The sequence below is a fragment of the Rhineura floridana genome, chromosome 1 (assembly GCF_030035675.1).
Source record: "Rhineura floridana isolate rRhiFlo1 chromosome 1, rRhiFlo1.hap2, whole genome shotgun sequence".
NCBI classification, from domain to species: domain Eukaryota; kingdom Metazoa; phylum Chordata; class Lepidosauria; order Squamata; family Rhineuridae; genus Rhineura; species Rhineura floridana.
In genome coordinates this window covers 12,606,838-12,627,622 of record NC_084480.1, presented here as the reverse complement: position 1 = coordinate 12,627,622, position 20,785 = coordinate 12,606,838, and the positions used below count along the sequence as shown (strand labels likewise).

General features: G+C 44.6%; 2 protein-coding genes across 9 annotated transcripts in view; both read right to left on the bottom strand.

Annotated features, from left to right (window-relative positions):
- Positions 1-3,136, bottom strand: part of ARK2N (arkadia (RNF111) N-terminal like PKA signaling regulator 2N) — an 83,859-nt gene extending 80,723 nt beyond the window's left edge. For 4 of the 6 annotated variants that reach the window (XM_061613677.1, XM_061613669.1, XM_061613683.1 and 1 more), the window contains exon 1: positions 2,802-3,130. The gene's annotated coding sequence lies outside the window, so the exon portion shown is untranslated. Of the gene's footprint in view, positions 1-2,801 lie in introns of all 6 variants that reach the window. The other 2 variants (XM_061613704.1, XM_061613696.1) reach the window with 2 other exon arrangements.
- A 3,652-nt stretch (positions 3,137-6,788) lies between these two features.
- HAUS1 (HAUS augmin like complex subunit 1) lies at positions 6,789-20,689 on the bottom strand. Of its 3 annotated transcripts, none has more exons than XM_061613658.1 (9): positions 19,618-20,686; positions 18,078-18,252; positions 17,761-17,896; positions 15,598-15,732; positions 13,866-13,989; positions 10,561-10,626; positions 10,245-10,316; positions 8,205-8,252; positions 6,789-7,078 (listed from the first exon to the last, which is right to left on the bottom strand). In XM_061613658.1, exons 2-9 carry the CDS (start codon positions 18,109-18,111, stop codon positions 6,995-6,997), a joined length of 699 nt encoding a protein of 232 aa, XP_061469642.1. In that variant the 5' UTR covers positions 18,112-18,252; positions 19,618-20,686; the 3' UTR covers positions 6,789-6,994. The 3 variants fall into 3 exon arrangements, with proteins under 3 accessions (XP_061469642.1, XP_061469628.1, XP_061469636.1); XM_061613644.1 differs by having other exon boundaries at positions 19,664-20,686; XM_061613652.1 differs by lacking the exon at positions 15,598-15,732 and having other exon boundaries at positions 19,664-20,689.
- Positions 20,690-20,785: the final 96 nt, after the last annotated feature.

Sequence of the window (20,785 nt, the reverse complement as noted above, 5' to 3'; positions counted from 1 at the left end):
GCCCTAACTACCAAAAGAAAAATGACGTTCTCAAAGTATATGGCTTTTTGCCTTTGTGAATGAACAGCAGCAAATGTTATAAAGCTTTCTTAATTTTCAACTAATGTAAAATGAGTTAAAGTTAAGGTAAAAATTTAATCAAAAATCAAATGAAGATAATATTTCCATAATTCTTGCAAGACGATCCCATCTATTCCTGCTGCTTTGTTAGGTCAAAGCTCTCACCAATGTAAAATTAAGCAACATGCCCATGGGCATCTGGCCTGTAGTCAATTGCAAAATAGTAAACTCTTAGCTGAATTTGAATATGTTCTACAAAACTAAGCCTGTACTGGTCCTCTGGCTATTAAGAGAAGTCCTTTGCTTTGAATGATTTACTGACGCTGCATTACAAGCTCATCAATAACTTCATACACTTTGCTCTAAGCATAAAAAACGGATGTCCCCCAACATTATGAATGTTCCTGATTAAGTGATCTACAGCAACCATTATTCCTACCCAACAGCCCATACAGCTTGTAAAGATAGCTGCTAAACCTACAAATTAAAACTTTGCTAAAGCAATGTGTCAGGTCACAGAAATTCAAAGCAGCTATATTTATCATTCACTGTCATTAACCCAGCTGAAAGGAATTCTTTACTTGAAGCCAGACAGTTGTATTTCAGTTACACCTCTGGCTTGTTTCCACCTTCACTAACAGTGGCAGATAAAATATTCAAAGGATGAAGGCAGAGGAAGAGAGAGGAGGACAGGGGGGAAAGTTTTAACACCTAATATATTTGCAGCCTTATAAAGGAATGGCAGTTCAATATAGATCAAATCATCCTGCCGCAAAGGAAATAATAACCAATATACAATGTGGAATAACTTTGAATTGGAAGAGGTGGATCAGAACAGATTAACAAGAATGGCCCAGTCTGCATGTCACTTAAAACCAGATTAAAATAAAATATTGTTTAAGACGAACAAGCAGCATACTGCTCAAAAGATCACACTTCGCTGCTCCCCATCTCCAGCACATCAGTGAGGAAACAAATCGGAGGCTGGCTTCACATTACATGCAAACCTGTGCTTATGGTTTCTTTCACCCACATAAACCACAAGCAGCAAACCAAGGTTTGTTATTGTCTTGCCACCTGTGGTTTGACAGGAGAGATGAGGAGGATGCTGCTAGTTCCCCTTTATCATAGTATATTTTAAACTACAGTTTAAAGTAACACGTGGACCAGGCCAATGCATGTATGCTTGAACTTGCCTTAGTGAAAAGGCTATATTTCATTCTGTGTCTGACATCTCTTAATGGATTTTGCCCTGCAACTGTATATGAAAAACTACAACCCTGTAGGAGACCGACAGAAAGTATCTAAACAAACTCTACCTCTCTTCCCACTATGCACACACACAATATCTATGGCAGTTTGGTTTCTGGGGTAGCAGCCACTCTAGTACAGGTGTGCAGAATCTTTGGCCCTCCAGATGTTGCTCACACTACAACTCCCATCAGCCCAGCAAACATAACCAATTACCAGAGATAATGGGAGTTTCAGCAACATCTGGAGGGCCAATAGTTCCCCACACTGTCTAGTACATTAAATTATCAGCCAAAAGGAAAAGAGGTGTTCCTACTTCTTCCTCTTCTATCCTTAAAGATTTCATGTTTAACCACAGAGGAGAGGGCCCATAGCTTATCTTTACCACACGAGAAGGGTGAAACTGTGGCCCTCCAGCTATTGTTCGACTACATTTCTTATCATCCCAGACCACTACCCATGTTGGCTGGGGCTGATGGAAGCTGGAGTCCAACATATGGAGGGCCATAGGTTCCACATCCCTACTTCACTGTTATGACCTCTCACAGCTACTTCACTGGGCTTTCTCTTTCTAATGAGAACAACTTCTCAAATTTACTGCCTTTACATAAGCACTAAGCATACAATGCTACGACAAGTACCACTGAATGGAGAAGAACTTACTTCTCAAACTATTTAAGTTGTGTGCACACTGCATACTAGGTGGAGGCAACCTGCGTGTCCTTGGTGTTAAGCAAAAATCATGGGAGAATCTGGCACAGGAGACAAAACCATCGTCCCACTGAATGAAAGGAGTAGCCACCTGCCCTTCTTTCTAAAGTTATCTTGAAAGCACAGAAGGGGGAAGGAGAGATAAAAGACCTCCCTCTCCATATTTCCCCGTTTCAATGTATTGCATAAATACAAGGCATGGAGTCGATGAGCGGGAAAGAGACAGCAGCAGAGGCATGGCTAGATCGCTCTGCATCAGGTGCAGACCTAAAATGGGCCCTTGTTTCCCACACACACAACCCCATTTCTCAACCCAGTCCAGGATTAGACGGCCATACCCTTCCTTTAAAAAGGAACCTGACCAGACTGGACCTCGGACCCTGCCCTGCCCCCTCCACCCCGCCATGACAGCTATGCGAAGGGCAGAAACACGCCGCTCACGCCACTGTAGCGACCACGGCGCTTGCACCACAAGGGGTTGGAAGAGGGAGTGGGGGCAGACCGGCCAACAAGGAAAGAAGTTTGGGGGCGGGGGAAGGAAAAGAGTGCTTCCTCTCGACTTGCCCCTCTCTTTACACCCAGGTTTGTGGGGGGAAGGGGGTTGCCAGGCGACAAAACGAAAGCGAGACCACCCCTCCGCCGCCGCCGCCAACTAAGGGCGAGAGCCTCGTAACTCACCTTCCTTCGCTCCACTGGGGAACGGATTCCACTCTGAGGTAGATTCTCGAGGAGACCAAAGCCCCCCACCCCCGATTAAGAAGAAGAAGAGGGTCACTAACCAGGGCCGCCGCCACCACCACCGCAGCCGCCACCACCACCGCAACCGCCGCCGCTCCTCCCGGCCTCAGGCCCCGCGGAAGGGACCAGGTCGAGCATGAGGGGCCGGGTCTCCTCCCTCCTCCTGCTGTGCCGCCGTCGTCGCCGCCACCAGTTCTTCTTCTGCCGCCTCCTCCTCGGCCCAGCAGGAAGGGAGGGAAAATGTCACCGCAGGGAGGAGAGGCCGTGGGGCTCGCCTCGGCTCGAGCTCCCTCCAGCGTCACTTCCGGGAGCATCAGCGGCGTTGCCGGCGACGAGGAGGCGGGAGCGGTGGCGGCGGCGAAGTCAGCGAGGAGGAAGGAAGCCGGCCGGAAAGAACGGCTGACGTACGAGGCAGCCTCCGCAGCGCCCTCTAGCGGATCCTGTAGGGCGCCCTGCAGGAGGGAGGGAATTGGGAGGGAAAACGGAACGCTAGTAACGAAGCCCCACCCAGCCGCTTCTGCTCTTTCAAACTGGCTTCCCTCAGAGCCGCGAAGGCAAAACTGGTCTCTTCGCTCCTGGCTTTTACACACTGTAGTAGAGGTAGAACGGGGGAGTGGCAGGGGGACGGTGGAAGGGCAAATGTTTCTTCACCTTCCTTCCTCCAAAGATATCAGAGTGGTGTATTAGAAGCATGAATAAATCCACACAGCATAGATTTTTTTTCTTTAAAACAAAAACATGAGAACCCTGCTCCCCCCTCCAAGACAGCAAAAGGGGGGGGAACTAAAGCTAAAAACCGAAGAAAATGCAGTTTTTAAAAAACAACCTCAATGAGTTTTGGAAAAGTTACTTTTTTTGAACTACAACTCCCATCAACCCAATCCAGTGGCCATGTTGGCTGGGGCTGATGGGAGTTGTAGTTCAAAAAAAGTAACTTCCAAGCTCTGCCTTCGCCTCCACCACACAGCTTGTGGGGTGAGGGTGTGTTGTGGCCAATGCTTGGAAAGTTCAGTTTGAAAAGGAATTGGTTCCAGTTCACCCCTCTAAAAAGGAGCCAATTCGATTCACTCACGTGGTCCACTAAAACACAAAATATACCTGACATCAAAACACACCAACTGTGATGTGAACAATTGTTTAAGTCCCCCTCCCCAACAAATTACAATCTTTAAGTTTAAACAGCAGCATCACATTTCAGATTAAAACAATAGTGAATGCAATGGTTCCAATCAAACACAAGAGTTGAGTGAGACGACACCCCTAATAAATAGGAATCACTCAAAATTAAAATTGAATTAAAAATCCACCGCAAAAGGAACTTAATTCACTTTCAGCTCATGCAGAAGTTATAGGAGCTACTTTCAGGTGTAACTCAGAGGTTTTTGAATGTGTTCAGTGCATTAATTATTCTGAATTAGTCTATCCCAGGTACCAATTGTGGTGGTGGGAAAGGCAGGCACCTATAGGGGCCAATGAAGTTATCGGTTAATTGTGATGGCCGAGGACTTGCGAGGTGGTGCAGGAGAAGGAGGACATGGGGCTATTCAAGCAGGTTTCCAGCCCTGGTTCAAAGGGCTGCCAATACAGATGCTGTTGGACTACAAGTCCTATCATCCCTGACAATTGGCCATGTAGGCTGGCACCGATGAGATTGAGGCCAGCAACATCTGGAGGGCACCACATTGGCTACCCCTAAAACAAGAGTGACTAGACTGTGGTCCCTCAGATGTTTTGGACTCCCAACTTCCATCAGCCCCAGCCAGCATGGCCAGTGGGTAGGGAGGATGGGAGTTATATAGTTTAGCAACATGTGGATGGCCACAGGTTAGCCATCCCAGCTCTAAAAGCACATGGAATGGCTGTTCAAATCCACTGCCACCAATACGTGTTGTAGCACAATCCACAAGAAAAGTCCTGCTGGATCAGGCCAATGGCCCATATAGTTCAGCATCCTGTTCTCAGTGGCCAACCAGATGCCCCAATGGGAAGTCCATAAGGAGGACCTGAGCACAAGAGCAATCTCCTCTCCTGAGGTTTCCAGCAACTGATACTCAGATGCATGCAGCCTCCAACCGTGGAGGGAAATCATAGCCAGCAACAGCCTTATCCTTCATGAATTTGTCTAATCCTGTTTGTCTGATTTGTTTAATCCTCCAGACTGCAACTGTCACAAAGGGTGTGGGGGGAAGCAAAAATTAAAAAGTCCCTATTGAATGCAGCCACCTTGCTTTGCCAGTGTGTTCTGCTCTGCTGTCACTAAGCTGCACAGGGTTTTGTCATGTAGCAGAGAACATGTTGTTCAAAAACAGAAAGGCCATAATTAAATTTATGGAGACAACCAGCGTTACCTTGCCATGGGTAACAGCAGTCAGATTGATCCCAAATTTTAATATCTTAAAAGGCAGATACATGATTGGTTAAGGTGCACCAGTGCCCAATGGCTCTCTTGGAACACATTTTAAAAACTTTGATTATGCATTATATGTTCTGGGATTCATTTCAATGAAGATCAGGTTATAAATCACCGAAATGAATCTGTATTTGAGAGGTTTAATATCAGATCTGACCCACTTTGCTTGAGAAGCGAATACTCCTCATGGTTTTTAAGAACAAAACATTTTAACGCATGGGTGGGAAACACAACCCTAACTCTCTTTTAGCAAAATCCACTTCTTTTAAGCACATTCTTTAGTAGAGGGCTGTAAGTCACATCAAGCCCAGTCCTCTTTCCCTCATTTCCTCAATAACTTTGCCTTCTGCTCATGGTGATTGATGGCATTCCAGTCCAGCAGCCGTGTTTCCCAATAACACTGCATATTATTATAAGTCACATACACATGATGCACCATCTGGACAAGGTCTTAAACCTTCTTCAGAGAAATCTCTGGATTCAGAGACTGTCTGAACACACGCTAAGAACAAACTTCAAATGCATACAGCTGTAAATGCTCAAGGTCCTAGCAACAAGGCCAGGTAGAGATCTTACGAGGCCCTCAGCAAAGTGCCATCTATGGGACCCCTTGCTACAGCAGCCCCTGCCCACAGTTTACCTAGTGGTGGCTGTGGGAAACTATGGGCCACCATGTTTTAATTTCCCAGAATGCTCCTATCAAAGCTGAGCCATGAGCAGCAGTCAGAGGTGAACCAAGAACCAAAAGTCATGGACAAGCTAGCTAGGGCCAAAAGGGCAAGTCTCTGAAATCAGAACCAAAAGACAGCTACAGGAACACACCAGAGCTCAGACCTTGTTGCTCAAGCAAGACTCAGCTGGAGCAGGATGCCCTTTATACTTCTTCCTGCCCAGAAACAGCCAATGACAAGTCTGGGGGCAGTCAATCTAGGGTATGAAGGCAATTCACTGTGGCTGCTACTTGCAGTCCAGTAGTTTATCACACAGAGGGAACTGTACACAGGACCAGCGGCTTCTGACAACCACAATGCGCCAGAAATGAGGTGCTGTCATTTAAATTTCCCAGAATACTTTGAAGCAACATTATAATAGATGGTCTGGGGTGTTATGGTGACTGGTAGGCCCCTGCCACAGGAGGTCTAGGGCAGACTTCAGCATTGTCCGGTTTGGTGCTCATCAGGTCTCCAAAGATGGCAGGTGCAGACACTGGGTCTGACTAGCCATTACCATGAATAGCAAGGTCTGGAGGCCTGGCAGGATAAAAACAAAGCTGAACGTCTCTAAGTGGCATTTTTAGCAAAGAAAATGTTTGTCTGGGAAGAGCTGTAGTTCAGTGGTAGAGTGTCTGCTTTGCATGCAGAAGGTTCCTACTTCAATCCCTGGCATCTCTAGGTAGGGCAAGGAGAGACTCCCTGCCTGAAATCTTGGAGAGCTGCTGCCAGTCAGAGAAGACACTACTGAGCTAGATGCACCAATGGTCTGACTCAGTATAAGGTGGCTTACTATGTTCCTATGTAATCAAACCTTGAATTCATTCTGCTCTTGTTACCTATTAAGAGCACCACCTTGGGGACAGCTCTCAAATCAGATTGCTACAAATGCTGATTGTAAAAGATGGTTCAGAAAGATTGTTTTATTGTTCATGTTCATGGGGGGGGGACAGAAATATGTACAAAATATAAAGTTGTACATTTTTTTAAAAAAAGGTGGAGAAATGAAGGTGAAGGACACAGGAAAACATCATGTGAAGATAAGCCAGACATACCAACAGCCACAAAGTTTACAATAAATAACAAGTGTCCTTTTCTCTCTACACCAGGGTCATTAGGAAAATTGATGTTTAGTAGATAAAGGTACTGAAAGTGCTGTCATGTCCACCTTTGCTGAAAACTCGGCCTCAAAAGCTTCCTAAAAAAAGAAAGAGAAACATCAGTTAGTATACTTAGCAGTTGGATTAGAGGAGGACCCAGTCACTCACCCACACTATGGCACTTTGTGTATAGATGGTTGCTAAAAATTGAAACCCAACAAAAATTGCAGTGAATTGGGATTATATGTGTGCTCCCCTTTATTATTAACCTGCTTATCCAATAGATTTATCTCCCACTTTTTAGGAGCATAATAAATTTCCATCATCATCACTGTCATTACTTCTGCACAACTCTGGATTCCTGCTATCCGCTCAGGTACCAATATGCTCACTCTATAGTTCAGGCTTTTGGATAGGGGTGGGGATAGGGTTGCCAGGTTCTTGGCCTGAGACTGATCCTGTATCTTTAGGAGAAGAGAAAGTCAGCCAAGTGCAGGTGTTCTTGCAACACTGTAATGGGAAAAACCACAAGGTGGAATTCTCCCTTCCCCCTGCACAACTTTTAAAGATACAGAAGACCTCTTGGTTGCCAGGCCCAGCCCCCAAGAGGTCTTCTGTATCTTTAAAAGTTGTGCAGGGGGAAGGGAGAATTTCACCTTGTGGTTCTTCCCATTAGAACACCTGAACTTGGCTGACGTTCTCTTCTCCTAAAGATACAGGATCAGGATCAGGCCCTCAACCTGGCAACCCTAGGTGGGGAACATGGCCCCCTCTAGATATTGTTAGGACTCCCAACTCCCATCTTCTCCAGCCAGCATGGCAAGCTGCCAAGGTCAGGGATATTCTAGCTCAGCAACATCTGGAGGACCATAAATTTTGGTCACTACACCAATATGCTTTTATGCTGGCACACAAGACCTAATAAAGTGAGAAATTAAAGGAGCAGTGTTGCAAATGATTAGATTGCAGGATCTTCTCCATCACTTTCTGTCTAGTGACAAGCACAAAGCACTTTCCGACAAGGCTGAGACAGACAATGGCTTTAGGTTGCATAGGGAAGTGGCAATTTATCATGCAGACTAAAAGAGATCTGTTCCATCCCATGCAGTACCTCTACCCCTCCTAAACAACCCTGCACAAGAAAAATGTACCAAATAGACCAGAATATCAGCCTGTTCACCAGTACAATTAGGATAATTTATTCACACCAACAAAAGCACCCACCAGTTCCCTCTTTGCTTCTTCAATCTTCACTCGTGCAAGAGAAGGACTCTGAAAATGACAACATATAGACATTTAAGCAGATGTACAAGTTTCCCACACTCCCATCTGAATTTTTGAAATCAAGCAAAAGGTCCATAGAGATAAAAAAGCTTTAAAAGTACATTTATTCAGCACATGCTCCAAACCCATCAAAAATCTTTCCTTGAAATATACTGTAATGGAATGAAGAACAACTCTGCTCTTTCTCTTCCTGATGCTTATGTCTGAAACAGCCTCCCTGACAACCCAGAGGGCTGCAATATATTGCTGTTATATGCCTTCAAGTTGATTGGCTGCTGCAGGGATGAGACTGTGCTGGGACCATCAAGGGGCAAGCATTTCCACCTGCCTTGCCCCACCCCTCTGCCTGGGCCTTATCAGGAGAAGCTGCAGGCTGAGTCGTGCTGCTGCAGGGATGAGACTGTGCTGGGACCATCAAGGGGCAAGCATTTCCACCTGCCTTGCCCCCCACCCCTGCTCTTAGTGACATTTGTTTGGGGACTGTCCTTTACCAGGAAGAGGAATGTTTTTGGTTTGCTGTTCCTGTTTTTTTAGCTTTTCCGTTATTGTTAGCTTTTATTGTTAGTCTCTTAATGTTTTGATGTTTGCATGTTCTGCTTTGTACGTCGCTTAGAGTGGCTGACAATTCAGCCAGATAAGCGACTAATAAGTCGAATTATGACTTACAGTGACCCTATGAATTTTTTTGGATATATTCACCCAGTATTCCCAGGCGGTCTCCAAACCAAGTACTAACCAGACCTGACCCTGCTTAGCTTCCGAGATCAGACAAGATCTTTTACCAGCTTATTTTAAAACACATTTTTAGTGTGTACACACCTGCACATACACACACAGGCCTTTTCTGTGACACTACTCATGGGTAGAGAGTACCAGCACCTTTTTTTTGCTACCCATGGCAGCCATTTTGTGCTTGCACCCATGGCACTTTTATCAAGATATGAGTACCAGCACCCCATTTTTTTTTAAAAAAAGCACTCTGTGCATATACACACACAATATATAAATAATAGCAATTCTACAGCTTTGGCAGGAAAGAAAACTCTGCTAGCATGCATTAAGGTGCTGTCACGTCACGTAATCGGCAACCCTCACATCACGTTGAACTTGTGAAAGTATAATGAGCCTTTGCTCAGATAGTACATGCCAATACTTTAAACTAGCCTTCTCCAACCAGGTGCTCTCCATATATTTTTGACTGCAACTCCGATTGTCCCTGACCATTAGCCACACTGGCTGGGGCTAAGTGTCATGGCCCCTTCGGAGGACTCGTCAGATGAGGACGACTCAGGAGTAACAGCCACAGACCCAGAAGGGGAAACAGGAAACTCCTGAGAATGCAGCTCCTACTCCCCCTCAGCTGGAGAGCATCCAAGACACAGCTGAAGCTCTTCAGCCAGAGTCAGACAGTGACCAGGAGCCTCCCCTCCCACCTGCAGAGCAAAGACAACAGAAAGTCAGGCAGCAGAGGGGCCAGCCTGTCTGTTTAAGGCTGGCATGCTTGCAGAAGCCAGAGGGGTGATTGTTCCTACCTGTCTGCAGAGGTGTTCTTTAAAAGACAGACCCTGGCTTCAGCGTGTTGCTGACTACATCAGGCGTGACCACTGTGTGTCTTCCTATCCCCTGAACCTTGACTTGGACTGATCTCTCGGCAAACTAGACCCAGACCTTCACGGACGTCTCTTCTGGATTTCTGGCTTGGCACGTAAGCTTGGAACGGCCCCTGCCCTTATCTTGCTTCCTCCTTGCTAGCCTGGCAGATTTATAGCCAAGCTGCCGGCTGAGGACTTACAGCCTAGCAATTACCAAGGAATCTCCAGCCCTGCCTGCACCCCCACCGACACTGCTGTCTCAGTGAAAAGCTGACACTAATGGGAGTTGGAGTTTACAGCATCTGGACAGCACCAGGTTGGAGAAAGGTCCTTAGCTTATACACAGTTCTTGGATAGGTCTTAAAGAAGGGCATGGGGAGGAAATTACAGGTGTAAGGTCCAGATACGACTCAAGTTTCTTCTTCAAAGGCGCTGCCTGCTTCTTTAATTCTGCTAGTTTCTGTAAAGAGAAACACAAAACGAATCATCCACACATTGGCTCTATAGTTCTCCCATCAGAAAAAAAAAGCAAAATTTAGCTATACACTTTTTACCCTCACTCTCTGCAATAAATGGCATTCAAAAGCAAACTCATATCCAAGTACCATCTGGGTAAATGTCATTTCCTCCCAATCATCCAGGTTAAATGCCAACCAGTGTATGCCATTTTAGAACACCGTCAACATCCGCGGCAGAACACCCACCTCTGAAAGATTAACTAGAGACTCATGAGTCAAGGAAGCATCCATCCCACTTGCAGAAAGTTGTTCCTGCCAGGAGATAAAAACCAACAACATGAGGGGGGCGGCATGCAATGACTACCATTTATCAATGAAATCAGACAGTATGCACTATAGGATTACCCACAGGAAAAAGACAAAGCGTGAAGAGCTTTGCAAGTTCCAGTCTAATTAAAAACAGCAGGAAACCCAGTCTGCTTCATGAACATATGAAAGCTGCTTTTACATCAGGTCTCTTCAGCATTGTCTACATTGACTGGCAGTGGCTCTACATGGTTTTAGATAGGGGTCATTCCCAGTCCTACCTGCAAATACCAGGGATTGAACCTGGAACCATCTACGTGCAAAGCAGACATTTGAACAATAAGCTAAGGCCCTTCCCCAAGCACATTAATGGTGCTTTCCACCTGCAACCAGGTCTTGATTGAACAATACGCTGCATATGCAACCAGAATATGCAACCTGTTGCAGTGCAATAATCTGCAAATTCCCCACAATGCACATTAGCTGCTGTGTTATGTTGTACCAAGCACTGGGTAATGTCTTAAGCCAGCCTTCCCAACCTGGCACTTTCCAGATGTTCTAGCCTATAACTCCCACAAGTCCCAAATAGCAGAGCTGGTGGTAAACCTCTGTCTGGGCTTTACCACTTCAGGCTACATGAACAAATGCTTCTCAATACACGAAACTTCCCTCTATACAGAAGATCAGAGTATCAGGGAGGAGGGGTCTAGCCGGGCTTTCTCTCTAAAATGCTACTTTTCCTATGCTGAAGGTGTTTTATTGTATGCATGAGCATCTTATCATGCCAGCATGGTTAACGAGCAAAGTCAAGGAAGCTCTTAGAGGCAAAAAGTCTTCCTTCAGAAAATGGAAGTCTTGTCCGAATGGAGAAAATAAAAAAGAACACAAACTCTGGCAAAAGAAATGCAAGAAGACAATAAGGGATGCTAAAAAAGAATTTGAGGAGCACATTGCTAAGAACATAAAAACCAACAACAAAAAATTCTATAAATACATTCAAAGCAGGAGACCATCTAGGGAGGCGATTGGACCCTTGGATGATAAGGGAGTCAAAGGTGTACTAAAGAACGATCAGGAGATTGCAGAAAAGCTAAATGAATTCTTTGCATCTGTCTTCACAGTGGAAGATATAGGGCAGATCCCTGAACCTGAACTAACATTTGCAGGAAGGGATTCTGAGGAACTAAGACAAATAGTGGTAACGAGAGAGGAAGTTCTAAGCTTAATGGACAATATAAAAACTGACAAATCACCGGGCCCGGATGGCATCCACCCGAGAGTTCTCAAAGCACTCAAATGTGAAATTGCTGATCTGCTAACTAAAATATGTAACTTGTCCCTTGGGTCCTCCTCCATGCTTGAGGACTGGAAAGTGGCAAATGTAACGCCAATCTTCAAAAAGGGATCCAGAGGGGATCCCGGAAATTACAGGCCAGTTAGCTTAACTTCTGTCCCTGGAAAACTGGTAGAAAGTATTATTAAAGCTAGATTAACTAAGCACATAGAAGAACAAGCCTTGCTGAAGCAGAGCCAGCATGGCTTCTGCAAGGGAAAGTCCTGTCTCAGTAACCTATTAGAATTCTTTGAGAGTGTCAACAAGCATATAGATAGAGGTGATCCAGTGGACATAGTGTACTTAGACTTTCAAAAAGCGTTTGACAAGGTACCTCACCAAAGACTTCTGAGGAAGCTTAGCAGTCATGGAATAAGAGGAGAGGTCCTCTTGTGGATAAGGAATTGGTTAAGAAGCAGAAAGCAGAGAGTAGGAATAAACGGACAGTTCTCCCAGTGGAGGGCTGTAGAAAGTGGAGTCCCTCAAGGATCGGTATTGGGACCTGTACTTTTCAACTTGTTCATTAATGACCTAGAATTAGGAGTGAGCAGTGAAGTGGCCAAGTTTGCTGATGACACTAAATTGTTCAGGGTTGTTAAAACAAAAAGGGATTGCGAAGAGCTCCAAAAAGACCTCTCCAAACTGAGTGAATGGGCAGAAAAATGGCAAATGCAATTCAATATAAACAGGTGTAAAATTATGCATATTGGAGCAAAAAATCTTAATTTCACATATACGCTCATGGGGTCTGAACTGGCGGTGACCAACCAGGAGAGAGACCTCGGGGTTGTAGTGGACAGCACGATGAAAATGTCGACCCAGAGTGCGGCAGCTGTGAAAAAGGCAAATTCCATGCTAGCCATAATTAGGAAAGGTATTGAAAATAAAACAGCCGATATCATAATGCCGTTGTATAAATCTATGGTGTGGCCGCATTTGGAATACTGTGTACAGTTCTGGTCGCCTCATCTCAAAAAGGATATTATAGAGTTGGAAAAGGTTCAGAAGAGGGCAACCAGAATGATCAAGGGGATGGAGCGACTCCCTTACGAGGAAAGGTTGCAGCATTTGGGGCTTTTTAGTTTAGAGAAAAGGCGGGTCAGAGGAGACATGATAGAAGTGTATAAAATTATGCATGGCATTGAGAAAGCGGATAGAGAAAAGTTCTTCTCCCTCTCTCATAATACTAGAACTCTTGGACATTCAAAGAAGCTGAATGTTGGAAGATTCAGGACAGACAAAAGGAAGTACTTCTTTACTCAGCGCATAGTTAAACTATGGAATTTGCTCCCACAAGATGCAGTAATGGCCACCAGCTTGGATGGCTTTAAAAGAAGATTAGACAAATTCATGGAGGACAGGGCTATCAATGGCTACTAGCTGTGATGGCTGTGCTCTGCCACCTTAGTCAGAGGCAGCATGCTTCTGAAAACCAGTTGCTGGAAGCCTCAGGAGGGGAGAGTGTTCTTGCACTCGGGTCCTGCTTGCGGGCTTCCCCCAGGCACCTGGTTGGCCACTGTGAGAACAGGATGCTGGACTAGATGGGCCACTGGCCTGATCCAGCAGGCTCTTCTTATGTTCTTATGTGAAACCCACGTGAGTCTGAAGTGGCACAGCCCAGACAACTAATTTACAACCTCAATATGGTTATCCTATTATTTTGCAGTTAAGTAAGTACAACTGCACTTGTTCATATTTACCCACTGTTACCCATGCATCTCCTTTTGTCTCCCCCTCTATCAAATTCAGACTCTAAGCTCCTTGGGACAGAGGCTTGTCTCTTTTGGTATAACACTTTGTAAAACAGTAGGTACATCGATGGTGCTATAGTTAAAAAAGAATTGGTTTAAAAGGTTTCCATTTTAACAGGTCTTTGCTGCAGCAACACTGACAGAGGCCTCTTTGTACTAACCTCCGCTGCCTTGATTCTGAATTTGAAATCCTCAGATTTGTCCTTCAGGAACTTCATATTCTGGGTTCGGCTATCAGCTTTTGCTTTTTCCATTACCAGAAGTTCTTCAGTTTTCTTAAGGTCACTGCACCAGGAAAGATTTCTTTTTAGTAACAAAACGTCTTAGCAAATGCACACAACCTCTCTGAGGAGGCCAAAAGCCAAACTGCCCGGCTGTTCCAGGAACAGCTCAAGAGCTTCAAGTACGAGCTCCATAGCACAAGGCTACTGTGCTACGGGACTTGGAATCTACACTGCCACAGCCAACCCCATTCCACAATATTTGGACTGAAGTCAGCTCTGTCATCAGGATCACAAACAATGTGTAGAAGGCAAGAAAAAAAGAAAAAGAGGCCTTCGTTCTAGAAGCTGAAATCCGCAATACCACCTACCTGAAGCTTAATAGAGCCCAAGAAAAGAAACCAGCAAAACTCCGGCAAAACTGTCCAACAGCTGTCCACATCACAATAGGTTTGGAAGATTTCCCTGAAGGCAGTAGTGGGGAACCTTGGGTCCAAGGGCCAAATGTGTCCTCCAGGTATTTCTATCTGGACCTCACAACTCTCCCTAAACCATATCCCTCACTGGCTCTGCTTCATACACTGAGTATTTTTGCCTGGCTGGGACATGTCCTTGAATTCTGATAGTGCCTTTTGATTGTCTGCATGGAGGATGGGTTGGTTGGCAAGTGTATGTAGAAACTAGGCTGCTGTAGAAAGGCAAAATTGATATTGGCTACTCTGACCATTTTTGCCTCTGGCCTCACCCCCCTCCCCAAAGCATATGACCTTGGAAGGTTGCCCAGAAGCAAATGTGGAGCTTAGGCTGAAAACAATTTACCACCCAAAGGCATCAAACACTTGGAGAACTCAGCACAGCAACCAGCTGTACCGCCAGGCTGCCTATACCCTTGGTAGCACCTGTTTTTAGCCCTGAGTGGATGAAGAATCACACTCTCACCTGACCGTGCTCCATGGACCAGATTTACCATTCCCTAAAGGCTCCAGTTTTCACAGCCAGTATGAAATCAGAGCAATTGACCAAAAGGCCTTGTTTGCACATCAGGGACATATCTTCCCTTTAAGAAGCACCTTGACATACACAGACAGAGCAGACTACAAGTTAGAAAGGTGAGAGCAATTACCATCCCTTAGCTATGCAGCAATGCAGCCATGCAGCTTTAAAGGAATGTACTGCTTCAAACTACAAGAGGATTGCATTGATGAATGCTCTCCTATGTAAACAACTCCCTGTAAGTAGAAAACTAGTGCAACAGGACCAGCCCGGAGCTAGAACTCTATTTTTTAACTTGTTACTTGCAGGGAGGTATTTAGGTGCTAGTACATTCAAACTGCAACTATTTTATTTGTTTTTATAACTGTTTATAATACTGCTGTAATCCACCTTGGGACCTTATGGTAAAGGGTGCCCAGGAAGTCTTATAAATAAATAAAAATTGTATCCTCCCACCCGCACTGAAGTGGCATAATCTTTTCTACACCCACAGGATTCTACCGCCTTGTTCTGCTGCATGTTGAAGTCAGGCCTGAATCAGAGTGACCCACATTGCACTCTAAGGAGAATAAGCCATGAGGTCTAAATGCATGGCCTGCAGTTCAACTGTGAAGAGCTAAACCCTGTTAGCTGATTGGCTTTTTGCAGCAAACGAAAGAATAAAGGGGACTTCTCTTACTCTTGAAGCCGTTTTTCCAGCACTAGCGCTGATGTGAGTTTTCTCCTCAGGGTGCTCAATTCAACTTCCATCTCTTTGTTTTTGGACTCTGTGGCATCCAGCTCTGAAGTCAAGTCATTGATGGCAGGAATGAAGCTAGAGAAAATTGATCATGATGAGTACAAATTTTTGAAATTTGGATTTGGATTCCAGGGCTGCAATGGAGACCCAACTACTTGCCATCAATGTACTTAGGAGAGTGTCACGCCAGGGAGGGACTTCTCTCTTTGGCTTGATGACACAAACTGCTAACAAGAACCCTAGGGTTATATAGTGTTTGTGAAAAGTTCATCCACATGAAGGGCAGGGGTCATCAAACTTTTTCAGGCCAGTGAAAAAGTGCCATAGGCACCAGTCAGAAAGACTGTCAGTGTATGCGTGTGGCATAACACAAAATGGCAGCCACATCTAAATGAGAGTAAAACAGACAGGATGACAAAATGGTGTGGCCCCCCCTCCCCCATCAATTGGAAAAAGGGCACCTATATTAGCCACTGTCATACTGTCCAACAGAGAGAAACTCTTTGCTCCTGTCCTCTGTTCAGAACAGATAGCAGGGTGGGCGTCCAATCCTGGCATCTGACAAAATGTAGACATGTCCAATGTAGGACACTCTGAGCCAGTGCAAACAGGAACTAAGCAGGAAGAACAAGCAGTCTTTCATATACTGCTGGATCTTAAGGTGATATTTATTTATTTACGGGCACCACAAGAGATATTGATCTATAGATATCTTCTGTCCGTTTTATTCTTCTGAAAAGCATCTCCTGGGCAATCCATTTGATTATACGCTGTTTGGAGAGATTGTTTTATATGGAAACCACCCTAGACTGTATTCACCTGAACAGCAAGCCATATTGTGAACTAGGAAGAATTATTACAGAAGGTGCACCTCAACGCTGAATTTTTCTGACACAGTTTATTATGCAAAATTATTATTGTTTGTTATGCTCTTCTCTCTTCCTTTGCTAGGAACCATGGTTAGCTTACAATAATCATAAAAATCCAACACTAAAAACGGAAGTAAAATACAATGAATTAAACAGCCAGCAATAATTAACGTAGGTAAAGCCAATTCCACTGTGTTCCAAAGGCCTGTAGAAACTGAAAGACTTTAGCTTCTGCCTGAACACAATTTGGAGGGTAACTGGGAGCTACATAAACAGGGTGTCACTGCCTTGTGTAGTGGTCCCACAGAGCACACTCACCAAGGTACCACAATCAGGGCCTCCCCCACAGATCTCAGAACCTGGATTGGCTGGTACCTCATTTAGGTGTTCATTTAGACACTCAAGTCTTAAGCCCATTCAAGCCTTTGTACACCAGTACCACTGAGGCCATGCATACATAACCCAATGTTCTCTTCTTCTTGATAGAGCAGCCTTCCCTAACCTGGTACCCTCCGGATGTTTTAGGCTATAATTCCCATTGTCCTTGATGATGTCTTGTTTGCAGGTTTCCCATAGGAATATGTTTGGCCACTGTGAGAACAAGATGCTGGACTAGATGGGCCTTTGGCCATGCTGACTGGGCCTGACAGGAGTTGTAGTCAACAACATCTGGAGGGCACCATGTTGGGGAAGGTTGCTTTAAAAAGAAAGAGCACTTTTTTTACAATATATTCCTAGCAGCACCAAAGTATGGATGTTTACTTGGATGAAAGTCCCCCTGTCTTTAATAGGGCTTACACTCTAGAAAGCATGTTTAGGATTGCAGTCTTGATCTACTTATACGAACAATCCATTCCAGAGTAGTAGAACATTTATTTGTAGTTATTTATTAATAAGATTTCTTACATGCCCTTCATTATGTCATAGGGTAGGTGACAATATTAATATTAGACAGCTATACCAATGCTAAAATACCACAATTATGAAAACAAGTTACATTCCAACCAAAACAGGACACAGTCCTCTTTCTTCTCTCTCAGCAGGAATAGAGATGTGAAAAATATTAAGTTATATTCAAACCCTACTAGATGCATTCAAATCAATGAAACCATATTAGTCATGTTCATTAAGTTCAACAGTTCTACTGTTATAGTTCCTCATGCAAATGTTGGACTAGGCTGAGCATGCAAAACAAGCTGATCCAATGATAGAGAAAATCAAAGGCAGGCATTACCTTGCAAGGGAAGTGTCTTTAGTTTCAAGAGCTAAAGCTGCATCCACTAAAGTGTTCAGATATCTGGTGCTGCCCTTAGACATGCTACTGAAAGAAAGATTCAGACTCTCGGTCAGAAGATCCTGTAGATAGGTGCCTAAAAACAAAAAATAAATCGCTATGAATCCTGTCAGGTATAAGGGAAGAACTTGGTGGACTATTCAAAACATGACAACTTGACTGAAGGGAAAACCTCACCTAAATAACGTACAATATTTTAAACAACTGTAATAAGCAGAGGAGATGCTTAGCATCTAAACTGAAGTATTTGGTCTCACCATTAGAGTCATACTCTACTGCTTTCTGCTTCATGTCATCAATTAAAAGACAGACATCCCCATCTCTGGACTCATTGCATTCTGCGAGTTCGTACAAAATATCCACAGTTCGTGTATCTGCTTCGTATGGGGGGATGGGTTGATCCCCAAACGTCTTTTTCAACCACAAAGCAACCTAAGAGGAAAAGTGGAAAGAAATAAAGTATGAATGACATTTATAAATGATGACCTAATTATTTAATTATATATGACAATTAAAAGCATTTCTGGTGCCGGGGACGCCAAAGGACCACCTTCGCCAATACAGGCATGCAGGTCACTAAAATCATCAGACAAGGCCTTGGTGATAAAGCATCATCTGGCAGCAGCCCAAGAAGCAGGGTCTTCTCCATGGTGGCCCCTATCCTCTGTAATCCCCCCTATTTTTCAGGTGGGTGCTTCCAACATTTAGTAAAAAATTATTTGTTTGCTTGGGATTTCCCAGACTAGTAGTACTGTACCCTATTATCTGCAATGATGACTTCTCCATTTTAAAATTGTTTTAATACGTATTTTACTTTTGTAAACCACAAGTTTCCTCTAATATCAGTGGTATAAAAATATTATTAGATAAATAAATACATTTCTATTTCACAGCACCTATAAACAGTAAAGATGAAAAGGCCTTAAAGTTGAAAATGTCTGTTACAAAGGCAGGAGTTGTATAATCCAGAATAACATCCACTGCCCAGAAAGAGCAAGTATACTGCAAAAAAAAAATGCAATTATAGAGGCTATGATTATGCCTTGTTCTTGTTAGTCACTGTATCACAATTAGCCCTGCCATGGAATGGTAAAAAGTGGCCATCTTCTAGAATTTCAAGAGATGCTTATGGATGAAATGGGATTTCTACAGAATGGCGGTGCAACACAATCTTTACAAAATACAACGAGAAATCATAATACAGTATGCAAGGCCTAATTTTTCAGCAGCCTGAATATTCAAGGAATGGGGATAAAAACAGACGTTTCTGAGCAAACGCATACAGCAGGGCCAATCCTACAAGGGATTTTTTTCAGACCCCGTGAATGTTGGTGGATAGGGTGGCCACAAGTCCTAGTTCACAGAGGATAACTCTCAATTTATAGGATTATTTCTTCTAAGTCTGATTTAAAGATAAAGACCTGCAGAGGAGAGGCCTTGAGATCGCCTACCAACAGTCAGCACCAAGAGACTGTAGGCTGAGGAGGTACATAGACCACCTGGTCACAGTCTCCCCCACCATAGTCAGCTGTACTGCATTCTAATTTTAAATTATAGCATCCATTTTTACACTTAAATCTATAAATATAAATTGGGACGTGCAAATCTGTACCCCGTTTTCTGGCAGTAGTCACCCAGCTGATAGCTGGGACCAAAAGTCACCTGAACTTTAACCCGCTTTAGATTATTTTGGCTGCAAAAATCAGGAGGTAAAGGTTAAGTAGCACAGAACATAAAAACGTGACCGAGAAATGAGTGCGTGTGTAGCCAGAATTGCCCATTCCCACTCACCCCTACCTCTCCGCAATACAAAGACGACAGCAATTGCTCCAGCCTCGCTTACCTTCTCGAGCTTCTCCTCCATTCCCGCGAACTCCTTTTGCATTGAAAACCTCCCGCTATTCTCCTTGGCTCTCCTTTGTCGCGAACCGATGACCTCACGGGGCACAGGGCCTCTTGGGAGTTGTAGTCCTGCGGCCCTCCTAACCTGCCTCCTCCATCTATTGAACTAAAACCCAGCCCCTTCTGCAAAGTTTTTCTACTCCTTCCCCCCACGTCAGTTCAAGGGCGCGCTGCTCGGACAAAAGCAGGAAAGGGTTGCATAAGTTGTTTCGGAAGAGATAGGCAAGCCGTTGGCCATGCGTGTCGCCTCCAAGTAAGCCCCAGGGGTGGGCTCTACACTCCTCCAAAGCACACGAAAAGGAAAGGCAGCCGCGCTTTATCGACCAGATAAACCAATACATGAATGAATAAATAAACCCATAGCTGAGCAATATCTTAATAATGGCCGACAAAATGTTTGCAGGCTTTCGAGTTCTTCAGAACTCTTCGTCAGCCAAGATGACGCTGCACAAAACATGCAAGGATGGGGAGACGAGACCAGACGACAGCAATGTCATCGAGGCTGTTTCTGCCCCCGCCCCGCACTCCATATATTCCACGTCTGCGTAGGAAGTTTGATTTAGGAGGAAGCGTACTTCAGCACCGACCCCCTCCCTATAGAGACGAAGACTTATTAGAAGAGGCTATTGGTAACGGTAATTTAAGCTGTAATGCTAATCATGCCTACTCAGGGGTAAATTCCACTGGGTTCAATTGAGGTTATTCCCAGAATTGTGGGATTAGGTGTGCAGCCGAACCTTAGCGTTAGAGCGATAGCACTCTGCACATGCTTAAAGGCACTTTTCTCCCTAGGGAAAAAGCTTGAAGCAAACCAGAGAAACGTTCAGGATTGTTAATCCTCAACTCAAAAGGCACCGGAGACTACTGCAGTTTGACATCAGCAAGCCACGTGGACCTTGCCTGGCTCAACACCGTCCATTTTCACCAAGGGGTGGGGTTAGCCCTGCAGGCTTGGGGGAGCGTGGCCTGTGCTTCTGCGACTTATACCTTGCCATTTTCAAGGGCAGGGAAGGGGACTCTGAGGACCTCCCTGCCCTTGTTGGACTCCAACTCCCATCATCCC

Coding starts and splice junctions, on each gene's coding strand:
- HAUS1 (XM_061613644.1), bottom strand. CDS start 19,705: ATGCAAAAGGAGTTCGCGGGAATGGAGGAGAAGCTCGAGAAG. Junction 15,733..17,760: donor AAAGACACTTCCCTTGCAAG/GTAATGCCTGCC, acceptor AATTTTCTCTAG/CTTCATTCCTGCCATCAATG. Junction 13,990..15,597: donor CTGGAAAAACGGCTTCAAGA/GTAAGAGAAGTC, acceptor TTCCTGGTGCAG/TGACCTTAAGAAAACTGAAG.